General features: G+C 33.9%; 1 protein-coding gene across 1 annotated transcript; it reads right to left on the reverse strand.

Annotated features, from left to right (window-relative positions):
• Window positions 1-1,930: 1,930 nt before the first annotated feature.
• Window positions 1,931-11,699, reverse strand: NTS (neurotensin). Its single transcript, XM_037515240.1, has 4 exons — window positions 11,501-11,699; window positions 9,260-9,321; window positions 5,174-5,398; window positions 1,931-2,262 (listed from the first exon to the last, which is right to left on the reverse strand). Exons 1-4 carry the CDS (start codon window positions 11,571-11,573, stop codon window positions 2,110-2,112), a joined length of 513 nt encoding a protein of 170 aa, XP_037371137.1. The 5' UTR covers window positions 11,574-11,699; the 3' UTR covers window positions 1,931-2,109.
• Between the last annotated feature and the right edge of the window lie 2,425 nt (window positions 11,700-14,124).

Genomic DNA, 14,124 nt, shown 5'->3' on the forward strand with positions numbered 1-14,124 from the left:
ACCACCCTGCATGTCTGGCCTACACCCCAGTTCTTGTATGCATAAATAAATCATTAAAAAATATATAAATTTACATTCATTGTAAAACTGAAACTACTACAGGGAAAAGGAGGGTAGAAAGTAAAGAGGGGAAGGGGCCATGGTGGTGGGTGTGGTGTGATAACATACATGTTAAGAGGTGTGATCCCATACCTGTCAATCATATGCAATGTTGTAAACCAATGTTGAGTCAATTATAAAGAAATAAATAATAAATAATAATTTAAAAATTCACATTCAAGACAAAAAACATTAGGAAAAAGTCAATGTTCAGGAAATGAGGCTTTTCTTTATATTATAGAAGACCCAACAATTGTACATATTTTTTGTACTCAATACCTGGCTGGTTTCAACTTAGCCATCCGTAGTGATAAGGGAGACTGGAATTGTAGTATCTAACTGGGGGGCCCATATGCTCATGAAAAAGGATTTTGTGTCTGAAGAGTAATCCGGAAAAGTAGTTTCAGCAACTCTAAATGTTCTGGGGCAGAAATGGATATCAAGCCCAAATATTGACAGGTGAATAAGTAAAAGTAAATGGAGTAAAAGGCAAATGCCAGAGAATTTCAAGCCTTCAAAGAAAATCTGAATTTTATGCGAAGTATAAGGAATGACGTTGTGGAATTTTTGAGAAGGAATATGTGGCATAATCTAATTAATATTTTTAATACTTTGTGCATGTAGATGGATACAAATGCTAGCAGAAAAATTCTGAGATTTAATGTCACTCTAAATCCTTTTGAGTGGCATTTAAGCTGGGGGAGGAGCAATCTTAGCAGAAAGACATGAAGTTCTGAGGCTCCTTAATTCTAGAGCAAGGCAAGCCCTATACCTTCCTGGGTGGATGACTATGGACAGGTTGCAGGCATGACAGCAGATATCTTCACACATCCCTGTGCAGGTGAAAATCTAGGAAGTTAGTGCTACTGGTAGAATGTAAAGGCCATGAGAGCTAAATGAGAACATAGTATGCTCCTAAAGGAAATTTATGAGGAGCTATTTCTAGTATTCCTCTTACATTAAAAAGTCTTTCTTGGGGCCTCCCTAGTGGCACAAGGGGGTTCAGTCTCAGCACTATGAAGCTATCCACAGCCACTGCAGCACAAGTTCGATCCCCAGCCAGGGAGGTGACCCACATGGCACAGTAGACCTCACCTGTCTTGCCACTTCTCCCCTCAGGAGTGTGTATCAGTACATCTGCCTATTCTACTCCCCACTCTGTCTCTGCTGAATTCTCTCACCCCCACACCTCTGACCTGCACCCCAACTCTTGTATGCATAAATAAATCTTAAAAAAAAGTACTCTCTCAAATGGGAAAAATGTTAATCACAAAAATTCTTTCATAAAGTTAAAAATGAAACTGTCATTTACTGGTTCAACAAGTTAGAGGGTAAAAGTCAATAAAGGGTAGCTTTTCTAGTGGAAGTAAATCTGCAGTGAAATGTGGTTCTGATGACTTCTCAGCTTTTTATTAGCTATTAATTTCATTGAACAGAAAAGTAAATTCAGTTGAAGTTAGTCATTAGGATTGGCATAATTAATAATAATTATTATTCATTTTTTTTAAATGGTCTTATTATCTTACCCATATCTGAGAGATTCACAAGTGAGTCTTGGAAAAGAGCAGGTATGATCCTCAATGTATTAAAATGTTCAGTCAAATAATAAAAGAGGGTGCTATTACTTTGTTTTGCATCAATGATATCATAGACTAGACTTTGCTGTAGGACTCTGTTATAATCTCTTATGATTTGGTTTAAACTGTCAAATGCTTGATAGTTTAAGCAATCCATTTGACAGTTTAAACAATACATTAAGTGCTTGTAAAATTACAAAACATCCTATAGGTGACTTATCTATTCCAATTATACACAACACATCATGCTCAAGATCTAGATTTATTTGAAAACATTTAGTCCAATTCATGTTAATGCAGAAAAATCACATCCAGTAAACCATTATAGTAGAAGAGACAAAATAATTTTGTGTCACATTTCTACACAAATAAATTTTATATTTAATTAAAAGATGATAAACCACAATCACATGTAAATAAAACATTTATTCACTCAGTAGTAGTAAGAACCCCTTTTGAGAATGTAGGGCCTTCTGGGTTTATTCTCATATAGCTGCCGTTTCAGAATATAAGGAATTTTTCTCTTTATAACATCTTCCTTTTCATTTTTGTCATTTCCAGTATCAAGAACATTTTCTTGCATAATCTGCAAAAAAGACATAATATGTATGAAGTTCATACATGAACTCTCCCATTTCTGAGTTTTTTTGTATATTTTTTCTCATTTACTATTTAGACAGAAAGACATCAGACACACACGGATGTAACATAACGAGCTTGAAAGCATTATGTGTTTCACCCCAAGGACAAATGGCTTTCAATTAGCTGAGATAGAATGAGAATATGATTTTTTTTTAATTCTCTCTTTTCTGTTCTTCCTATTTTACCAGGCTAGTCATCTTTTAAAAAAATGTCTTTATGACCATCAACTCATTCTTCTAATTGAGGGAGATAACCTACTAGACCTTTGAGTATTTTTTAGGCTTCCATATATAACAGAAAGATAGAAATGCAATGAAAATGTGTCATAGATAATAATAAATACAGAATTTTATTTCAAGAAAACAAGTTTAACCTCAAAGGTCAAGAGGATTTTATATTCAATCAGTTATTTGACATAAAAGTGATTCTAAAGATCCATTTCTAAATCAGATAGGAATACGTACTCTACCTTACACAGTTGTAGTAGAAACTAATATATGTGATAGCTCTACTTAGACGGCAAAGTCACTTTAGATTGTAATGTTTAATAATTATAAGCAAATTCAAATTCAATATTTCAGGAGAGCTAATATCCAGTTAGAATCTTGCCTAATAATTTATTGAACATAGCACATTCTAAAATGAGTTCCAACTTTTCTGATAATGCTGTTTTTTTTTAATTTTTTTAAAGATTTATTTATTTATGCATACAAGAACTGGGGTACAGGCCAGAGGTGTGGAGGGTGAGAGGATTCACCAGAGACACACTGGAGAACAGAACAGGAAGACTGACTGAGATACACTGCTGAGAGAGCAGCAGGTGAGCCAGAAGAGGTCTGCTGTGCCATGTGGGTATCTCCCTGGCCAGGGATCAAACTCGTGTGCAGTGGCTGTGGATAGGTTCACAGGTTGTGTCTTAACCCCTTGCGCCACCAAGGAGGCCCTGATAATGCTGTTCTAATAATACTGATGTAAAAATTTCAGCCAGCATAAAATATTTAAGAACTCTTTCCAGAATTTTGCATATAATGCACATGAAATTTTAAAAAATGCTCAAGAATTGTATTCTAAATTTTGGTGTCACTATAATTGTGATAGTAGACTTCTAAATTATAATACATATGCATTGAATCTATCACCAAGTACTTTGTTTCTACCCACAGCTATTCAATTCCAGAGAAGGAAAAACAGCTGTCAGACTATCCAGCTTTGTAATCTTTTGTTTTCTCTAGGTGTAGAATTTCTAAGCATCTGTACTATGCTCTATGCTCTGAATGACATTATCACTTCATTTTCAATCACTTAATACCATTTAAAATAATAGGACTTCAAATTTCTTGTGCACGTAATACGTCGATATTATGGTTTATTGAGGGTTTTTTCCTAGCTAAATTGATTATTTCTTTATACTAAAATTGGTACTTTTCACATTATATTAACTTAAACAATACTTTAAAGACTAAGCCAGTTGGCTGGAATTGGAATTAAAGGTGAATTGTCCAGCAAGTAAAATCAAAACTACCTTTTTTTGTTGATGTTTTGTTTTTAAGTTAGGATAAATACTAGAAGTTCTGCTGTGCATTTTCTGTTTTCCACAGGGTATACTTGTAATAGTGGGGGGGGGCAGATTTTTTGAGCATCTCCCTCTTACTTCCTTTGGTTCTTTTCACTGGCCTCACAATAAATTGATACAAGGGAGATTACCAGGAGAAAAGACTAATTTAATTTCATGTGCATAGTACTTCCAAGATAGGGAAACTAATGAATGATTCAAAAATACTATTTCTTTAACTGGAAATTATCAATATACAATTTCTCTTAAAGGTGAATCTGAAAGAGATGTTAACTTTACTAGAAAAATGTTTTTGTTTTTTTTCTTCCTTTTATTTTTTAGGGAAATTTCACTTTTCTTTCCCTCTTCCAAACAAAGAAACATTTCTAAAACAAAACTGGTGTGACACTAATTTAAAATTGAATAAAACTGATTCATGCAGTCCCTCATTGAAGTTCTGTATAGTGGAATTTGACCGTCCTGGTTGTGGTGGGCCTAGGTTGAACTGCTAAGAATGCCTGAAATCTACACATTTAGGGGCATCCCTGGTGGCCTAGAGGTTAAGTCTCTGCACTATCACCTCTTCAGTCTGAGTTCAATCCCTAGCCAGGGAGGTGACCTACATGATATAGCGTAACTCTCCTGTCTCACCCACTGCTCCCTTTAGCAGTGTATTTCAGTGGATCTACCTGTTCTTCTGCTTACCACTCTGTCTCTGGTGAGTCCTCTCACACTACCCCCACTCACCAAATCTCTGGCCTACACCCCAGTTCTCCTATGCATAGATAAATTTTAAAAAATCTACACACTTAATTGAAGTAGGAATATATGTGTGTGTGTGTGTGTGTGTGTGTATGTATGTAAAGAGAGAATTTGTGTAATATATTATTTGGACAATCTATTCAAAGACAAAAGTAACCTTTTGACCTTTCGTGTTTGTTTATAGACGAACACACAAGACTTAAGTGTTTCAAAGAAAGCATTTTGACTTTCCTAAATTATTTAGGCACTCCGCAACCACCCAAAATTGCCTGAGCACTTCATTTATTTAAACACACTAAAATATGCTTATATATGCCTTAAGATATATCCTCTTTTAATAACAAGGAAAAAATAATTTGCTATTCTCCAAATATTTGAAGGACACCTTGAAGTTCCAAATGTTAACCTCAACACATTTTATTCTTCTTTTATATTTTCATCTGTTCCTATTACGATGAAAATCAAGATAAAAATTTAAGTAAAAATGAAAACTAACTAGAACAAACAATAATTATATATTCATATTTTGTTTTAGTCTTACCTCCCAGTGTTGAAAGGCCCTGCTATGACAGATTTTTTGGACCTGGTAGATTGTCAACATTGCTTCCAAGCTAAAGTCATCTAAGGCAATGGGTAATTTCCTTCTTGTAATAATCTCCTCTTCACGAAACTCTCCTGTTTCCTCAGTTTGGCTGTTCATGTTATTAATAAGACTGCAAACATTTAGCAGGGTCATTTTCCAAGTGGGAACATTCGCTTTACTGATCTGGAGTATAGGAAAAAACAGATGTTGCAATTAAGACTTGCATTATATAAGAAATAAATTTCTGCTTTGTTAAGTAGTTACATTTTAGTGTGTAACTGTTACTCAAGTCTAATAAATATACTGTAATTAATTTAGTAGCATCATATCACAAAATTAAATAGTGCCAAAACCTCATATCCTTTATTCAAAAGATGCAATACAATTATATTCACACACTCATGTATGCATAGATATATGAGCAAAGCAAAAAAGAAAATAAGAATGACAGGTGATATATGTACACATCACAGAGGAAAATATTAAAAATGCCATTCTCTATTACAATTCAATTAAGTGTCTAGTGGAGCAGGGCCTAAGATGATATTAATAGATTTGGACAATTACAGTGGTGCAATACCAGTAATAAAAAGATTCTACACATTAATCATCACTGACAGCCCAATAGCAGACCAATTTATTTATTTACAAATTATAATATTTCCTAGAACTACCATTCATTTCTAATAAGATCTTGTCTGTAACCATTATTACTATAATCAACAACTTTCCTATGTGCCAACAATAATCAACAAGAAAGCATAAGGACATACAATAAATGAAATGTGAAATAGTAAAAATTAGCAAAACTTTCAAGGGAGTCATAGATGAAGGAAAGCATAGATTTTTTCCTAAAGGTCATAAAGAAAAGATTTGAATGACCACAAAGTCATGATTGAAAGATTTAGTAACAATAGTATTATGCACAAAAATCAAATCATAATGGACTAAAGACTTGAATGTATACCTGACCAGAAACACACAGAAGAAAAGAAAGGCAAAACACTCCACAACATTGGTTTCAGTAATGTCTTTGGGAAATAGACTCTAAGCACAAGGGAAACAAAAGCAAGAATAAACAAGTGGGAATGCATCAAACTAAGAAGCTTTTGCATGGTGAAAGAAACTATAATTAAGACAAAAATATACCTTATCCACTGGGAGAAAACATTTGCATCCATGCATCTGAAAAGTGGCTAATATCCAAGGTCAATAAAAAAGTCATACAAGTCAACAATAAGAAAATAAATAGCCCAATCAAAAAATAGGCAAAAGAGCTAAACAGGCATTTTTTCAAAGAAGATTTCTCCAAAGGCCAACAGGCACATGAAAAAATGGTCATTATCACTTATTATTAGGGAAATTCAATTCAAAAAGTCAATGAAAGGCTACCTCACACCTGTGAGAATAACTCATATCAAAAAGAACAAAAATATCAAGTGCTGGTGAAGACGTGGAGGAAAATGAACTCACTTACACTGTTGGTGGGAAATATAGACTGGTCCAGTCTTGATGAAGAACAGTATGAGGGAATCTCAAGAGATTAAAAATGAATCTACCATATAACCCAGCAATTCCACTCCTCAATATCTACCAAAGAAGTCAAAAACAGTAAGTCAACGATAAACAGGCAGCTCCCCATGTTCACTGCAGCACTATTTTCAAGAGCCAAGCTATGCAAACAACCTAAGTGCCCAAATACAAATGAATGGGTTCAGGAAGATGTGGTATGTATACACAATAGAATACTGCTATCAAAAAAGATAAATGTCCCTATTTGTAACAACATGGGTGGAGCTGGAGGGGATTATGCTAAGTGAAGTAAATCAGAAAAAGAAAGACCAATACTGGATAGAGTTACTACTTGTGGAATATATAGAAACCAAAGGCGGGTCAGATAAAATTCAAACTAAGAACAAACCTTAGAAAGCTGCCTATAGAACTGAGGGCACCAGAGGAGGATGGGAGGAGGGGTGACAACAAAGTTGGGGAGGGGACACAATGGACTGTGGTGGGTGTGGTGTGGTTACAATACCTGAGGTGGGAGTTCCTATAGTTCTAAACACAAACTTTGATATAAACCAACATTACCTCAAAAACTTAAGACAAGATAAAAATAAATCTTAGATTCTCATTATTATGTCATAAATATTCATTAAACTTTTATTACATAGAAGGCATTAAGTTTGATCAGAGAAAAACGTAATAGTCTGACTGCTATTTGAAAGCTTGAAGAAAACATAAAAGGTCTGTACTGTACCAAAGCAGTAACACTGGTAATAAGGACAATTATATTGTAAGAAAAAAATCCCTTATCTTTTACTATTTTGCCCACTCTCAGGCAAGTACCAAAATAGGTATCTCTGCACACCCAGTATCAAACATAATTCTACTTGCATACTACAGGTTGCTACCCCAGGAATGTGTTTATCAATAGAATAATCTACAGTGGCAGAACCTGAGTTGGAGCATTGCTGGAGAAATCAGATGGACATTTTAAGCACTTCCTTTCTTACTGTATCTGTTGTTTCTCAGCGATGGTGTCACAATGCTCTCGCAGTGATTGTGAGGCTGCCTTGCCTCAGGATTTGTTTTTCTTTGAGAAACATCTTTTGGTTGTGAACCCTGTGCTCTAACCCTTCATTTTAGGTGCATACTGATTGACTCATTCTGGGTAAATCAGTGTTGCACAATGGCAAGGTAATCTGGTATATTCTTTTTTAAAATTAATTATTTTCTTACATTATTGTTGATTTTTGGATATTATTTGATTTCTCGCTTCAGGTGTCATCCTGGTATTTCTCCCACCATCATAGTCCCTGTGGTCCATCTCCCTGTCCCTTATGCTCTTCCTTCCCCTCTTTTGACCCTTCCTTCTCACCCTCTCTTGCTGTATATTTTAGGCAACATGGATGGAGCTGGAAATGATTATATGTGGAAAATAGAAAAATCAAAAAAAAGTTAGGAGAAAGGTAATCTGGTATCTTCTAATGGAGCTTTATTCCTACATACAGGTTGGGATCTAGGAAGCTTGCTTTTGAAGCCTTGAGAGAAGAATAAAAAGATTCAGTATACAAAGTTTTATTTGGTGTAGTGGAAACAATGGGCAGACAGAGATGACATTTCTGTTATTCAAAAATCAAGCATGGGGCCTCCCTGGTGGTGCAGGCGGTTGAGCGCAGCGCTGTGAAGCTGTCTGCAACCTCTGCAGTGCTGGTTTGATCCCCTCCGGCCTCGGAGCAACCCACATGGCGAGCAGACTTCTCCCATCTCACCCACTGCTCCTCTCAGCAGTGTATTTTGTCAGTCTGCCTGTTCTGTTCCCTGCTCTGTCTCTGGTGAATCCTCTCACCCTCCCATGCATCTGGCTTGTACCCCGGCTCTTGTATAAATAAAAATAAATCTTTAAAAAAAAATCAAACATGGATTCAATGTGAATTAAATTAATTAGAAATCGTGATCTCCAATTCCCACATTTAAAAATAAGAAAAGGCAAGCAATGATAACTAACCCACTTGCTTAAGTTCAAGTAGTTCGTAAATCCCAATTGCAGGATTAGCTCTCAAGGCTCCTGTTTGTCATTCTATTGCTCCCTACCACCTTTCTTCATGGATTGTCATGAACTTTCATTTTTAATTTAGGAGCTCCATTTTGCTTTCACCAATGTAATAAAAAAAGGTAAAAATATCACTGAGTTTTCATTTCTGTGTTTAACTTGAGGCCATTATACCTCTCCCCATATACAATGTGGTAGAAATGGAAACAAGATTCCTTTAAATACATTTATTTATATGTCCACATAAATAATACGTGACTACTTAATTAAAGTTGCAATATAATGATTGATAGTCACCATAATTTCTTTCCCTGTCACATCCACATCTTTAACTCCTTTGAACTTAAGGAAAGTTTCCCCAAGAAGGAAATGCCTCCCAATGAACTTTTCAGTCTTGATGGTAAGTTATGACCATAGGAAAAGGATGCCATGCTTATAATGAGAGTTCATCTGTTCTTCAATCTTGGTTAAAGAAAAGAAAAAGATACCTTTGATGTGTGCATATTGGCCAATAAATCTGCTTCTAACGCCTTCATTTCCTCTTCTGAATCTGAGTAAAATTAAAACCACATGTTTACTATATGATCACACTCATATCTATATATAATCATATTGTAACTTAGAGATTTAGATAAATCTAAAAGAAAATTGTCTTAGAGACTTACTGCTTTTCGTGTTTATTCTCCTTCGCTACTATTTAAAGCAAACGATAATAGTTTCATTTTAGTCTAACAGGCATGTAAAATAATAGAAGCATTTTTAAGGAGCACAAGATTATATACCAAGAGAGAGATTGATGATTTGGAGTTGTTTCATTTCTGAATCTCAGTTTTAAAAAATATGATTGTATCAGATTAATAGTGATTTCACCAAATATACAGGTTAATTTTTTACCAACAACAGGTTACATATGTAGAAAATATGCACGTGGATATTTAAAACCATAAAATAAAAAGATGTATACAAGAGACCTTTTCAAGACAAAACCAAAGGAAATTGGTTACTGAAAATTTTGAATAAGAAAGAAACTTTTCTTTAACTTGAGATGTCATTTTACAAAACACACTTCGGAAAAATTGTTTTTCTATCTTACACAAGAATTTAGAATTATGTGTACTTAGCAATTTTATGATAGGCAATTAAGGAAATTATTCTAGCAAAGGTAGAGTTGTCATTGACATACGCACACTGTATTAAGGATGAGTTCCTGATTTTTTTTTTATAATACCCTGTCCAGTTTCTTATTTTACAGGGAAAAGTTTTTTAACAAATACCATAAAGTAATATGAAGTTGTAGAATACCTTCATCAGTGACATTTAACACTCACTGATCTATGTGTCCTAAAACAAAGCAAAAGTTAAAATGACTATCTCTCATTGCACTACACACTCTCATTAAAAAGACATGCCACATTTGTAGGAACCATTGGTTAAAGTACGTCTAGGAAGTAAATTATACCTGTAATCTTTATTTCCTACTTGCCATGGAGCCAATCTGTTTTTCAAAAGTAAGACAAATTCCACTAGTCATTTATAAAAAATGTAGAGCAAAGTCCCCATAAATTTTGATTTATCACATCAAGAAGCTTCAAGAGTTAATAACCAAAATATTTCATCAATAATGCAGCTTTCCTCACATTCTCAAAATACTCCTTTAATCTTACGTAACTGTTAGATAAATCATAATTGTAGAAAAGTCATTACTTACCTACTAGAAAACTTTCAAAGTTAGAAATTCAAGATCTTTTTATAATGATTAAAAGATTTTACTAAATAACATTATATGTCCCAATCGACCTAATTTCATCATTAAAAAAAAAATTACAGCATGAATCTGAGTTACACATTTCAGTGTCATATTTATAAAACATAAAAGTATAAAGCAAGATAACTGATTCTTGCTGCATTTATTCCACGTTTCTTTAAACTCTGATTCAAAAATTCAATTATTTTTCAAGCATTAGTTGTGGCACATTGTAATCATTCTAATTTTATGTGTACCTTTTTTAAATTGAAATCTTATTTTCAGTGAGAGTTACATGATTTCTTAATTATCACATGCAAACTACTATAATGTTAGACAATTTTCATTCATAGATGCCAGTTTTTCAATTATATCTTATATAAAATGAAATAACATGCAAAAAACATTAACAGTATGCCTGCTTGTTACATAGAGTATATAAAATATATTCTCAAGAGAACTTGGAATATTTTCATATTTTTTCTAAAAATAATGCTCGATTCATTTATTCAATCAATTTTCACATGCTATCCTAACACACACACAGTTAAGAAAATAAGTTGGGGGATGGAGAAGCCACTGCTTTCTAAGAGAATGCCTGAGGATGAGATAAAGCATTTTTAATAGAATGAATTTTAATTGTGGGTTCCCACTTTGACAGGCACAGAATCTGCACTTACATGACCTAGAGACCAGCCTAAATTTAAGTTTTTTGTGTTCAGTTAATTTTTTTCTCTAGTGATTACATTCCAAAGGAGGTCAGGGAGTTTTCACCGAAGTCCCTTTTATTATTTTTCAAACATAAAGAGTAAAGAAAGCTCTCAGTTCTTGTAATCATAAAGACAGAGAGAGAAAATACTCAGTTGCTATCACGAATAAGCAAATCCAGAATACGGAGAAAATCCTGGATGTTTAAGTAACAACACACAGGGGAAAAAGGAACAAGAAATCACTTCAGGGACTTAGGAAATGCAGCTGAGCTTACCTGAGCATAGACTCCAGGAGCTGAAAGCCAGGAGCATCATGCACACCAGCTGGATTTTCACGCCTGCCATCATCTCTGAGCCTTCTAACAAACCAAGTTCACAAACGCCAGAGTCACACTAAAAGGGGACTCTTTCCAGTGCTTCCTCTCGCCTTCGGCTGACTTGGAAAGTGACTGAACTACATGAGATGCTCTGGCCATTCCCTATATATATATATATATGCTGGAGGATGATGTCACAAGTACACAGGGATTATCTCTTCAGGATGCACCCTCCCTTTATCTGTATTTCCCTTCTCCTCCTCCACTTCCTCCTCCCCTTTTCTTTTGTCCCTCATTTTCCTCCCCCACTTCTGAACCTGGAGTGAAAGTGACATCTTCCTTAATTGCTGCTGCTGCTGCTATGGATTTCTGACGCACAGAGGAGTCATTGAAAAGCAATTCTATGTAGAGTATACTGGAACAGAACTTTCAGTACCATTCTTTCCCTATTTCCTCTCATTCCTCAATTCTGAGAAGTTGTCTTTTTGATTTTGTGAAGCATGAGCTCTGTTATTTCTAATGCTAGCAATATCTCCAGGAAGCGTGCAGGAAATTAGTGATTCCTTAAGTTTGGAATTTTTTAAAAGAATGAAGATTCTTTACTGATAGCCCACACTTTTGAGCAAATGTTTTCTGGTTTAGGAATTAATACAGGTTTTAGATAATATATGCTAGAAGAAGAAAGTGGAAGATAAGCAGAGAATCAGATATAACATAGGAGTAAAGCAAAAGCATTTAGAGAAAGAAAAGCAAATCTTTTTTTTTTTTTTTAAATAGAAGGCTAATAGCTAAGGAAGAGAATATTATTTCCTAGCATATTGAAAAGGTTTATATTAATTAACTGGGGGAATGATTGAATTATGAATATCAGAGGGAAACAATTTCAAGTTTACAAAATTCAGCTATAAATTATTTGTATCAGCAGGTAGGGGTAAGTATTATTAAATCACTGACTGCTGCTTTCTGATAGTGTCCTTTTTCTGTCTGCTTTGCTCTCCTCCTTGGGCTGCATCCTTGCTAGTATATCCTGTTCTTTGTCTAATGCCCCATTCACTGGTTTTCACATTGTACCAAATATCTTTCTCTGTTATAGTTCAGAGAAATGAATGTACTTCTGGAAAGGAATTCTAAATAACCACCATCCACCAAAATAATTTTAAGCCAGTGTCTTCAGGTGTTTCATGAATTACAATGATACTCATTTCCTGGCTAGGTTATTAGAAGAAAATTGTTCAAAACGTTTTTTTGGCATGAAGTTTTCTTCTTGTATTAAATATTTCTGGATATACAGAATCATCTCAAAAGACAATGCTGCTGGGAATATGGATATGTGAAGGTAGAGATGTCCGACACTTTTTAAATACATCAATAATGTAGTAACAATTGAGAAAAAAATCTAGATTGATTTCTATTGAGTTGACATATTATGAGTATATTTCTGTGAGATTAACATCTTTTACCCTAAATTTAAGAATTGATTACATTTTATAATTATTTAAAAGAGCAAGCGATTAATCATATAATTTAATACTCAGAAATTTAACCCTGGGTGACATTTTTACTTTTAGTTTGTTTTACAAACTTATATATGACACAAAAATGAACACAACTTGCCTGAGATAAGTTTTTTTAAATGAGTAAATGTTAGATATGGAATGTATATACACTACATCTAGATTTCTCTTTCTACCCACAAGGAGGCGCAAGAGAAATTTAAAAGAATTCACTTTTATTTAATGATCATGTTAGGATTGTGAAGAGAACTGTTCTCACTATCAGAGCACCTTAGTGATAGAATCCTTTCTGAAGGAATTTTGATAAAGAAATAAAAAAAGTGTATTATTTTGTTTTGTATGGTTTTAAAATTAGTTCTTTTGTATCTTTTGGATTGCAAATATAAAGAATAATCTTTAAAATGTGTGCAAATAACCTAATAGTAAAGATGTGTGATTACTATTTTCCTCAAGTGATTTCTTTAGTAAGTGAAACTTGGGAAAATGTTGACAAAATTTACCCTAATTAATTAGAAAAAGCTGAAAGAGGGAATAAAGGAAATTCATTTTGTTTTAAGAAAGTAATCTGAATGTTAATGTCAATGTGAGAATTATTTTAAATATATGATAAATCTGAAGGAACTGGGGGAAATGTGATAAATAATTCAAAATCAAATAGATACTATGCACTATTTGGGGGTGGGGGGAGATGTCTGACTTGCTACACCATTACTGTAAGTAAATTTTACCTGATCTCAAATGGGTATTTTAAAAAATCTGTTACTGCTTTCCTTTTTAGCCTTCAAGCTATAGAAAAGTCAATTAAAATATTTTTTTTCAAAAGGGGGAGGTTATGTATGGACATTTGCATGTAAAAACTATTATAAAAAGTGCCTGATTGATGCTTATAATGCAGAATTTTTGGCACCTTTCAATGGAAATGTCTGAACAATATCTATTCTAAAGACTTTATGTCTAAAATCCTTTTTTTTTTACTTAAATTAACTCTTAAAAGCCTTATCCTTTCGTTATGTTCATATGTTGGCTTTCCAGTTTGAGGTCAGTATGGAGTTAACTCTAAATAGGTTT

This window comes from Talpa occidentalis, unplaced genomic scaffold (assembly GCF_014898055.3).
Source record: "Talpa occidentalis isolate TD23 unplaced genomic scaffold, MPIMG_talOcc4v2.1 talOcc4.16, whole genome shotgun sequence".
In the NCBI taxonomy this organism is placed as follows: Eukaryota; Metazoa; Chordata; class Mammalia; order Eulipotyphla; family Talpidae; genus Talpa; species Talpa occidentalis.

Coding starts and splice junctions, on each gene's coding strand:
- NTS (XM_037515240.1), bottom strand. CDS start 11,573: ATGATGGCAGGCGTGAAAATCCAGCTGGTGTGCATGATGCTCCTGGCT. Junction 9,322..11,500: donor CTCCTGGAGTCTATGCTCAG/GTAAGCTCAGCT, acceptor AATTTTACTCAG/ATTCAGAAGAGGAAATGAAG. Junction 2,263..5,173: donor GGGCCTTTCAACACTGGGAG/GTAAGACTAAAA, acceptor TCTTTTTTGCAG/ATTATGCAAGAAAATGTTCT.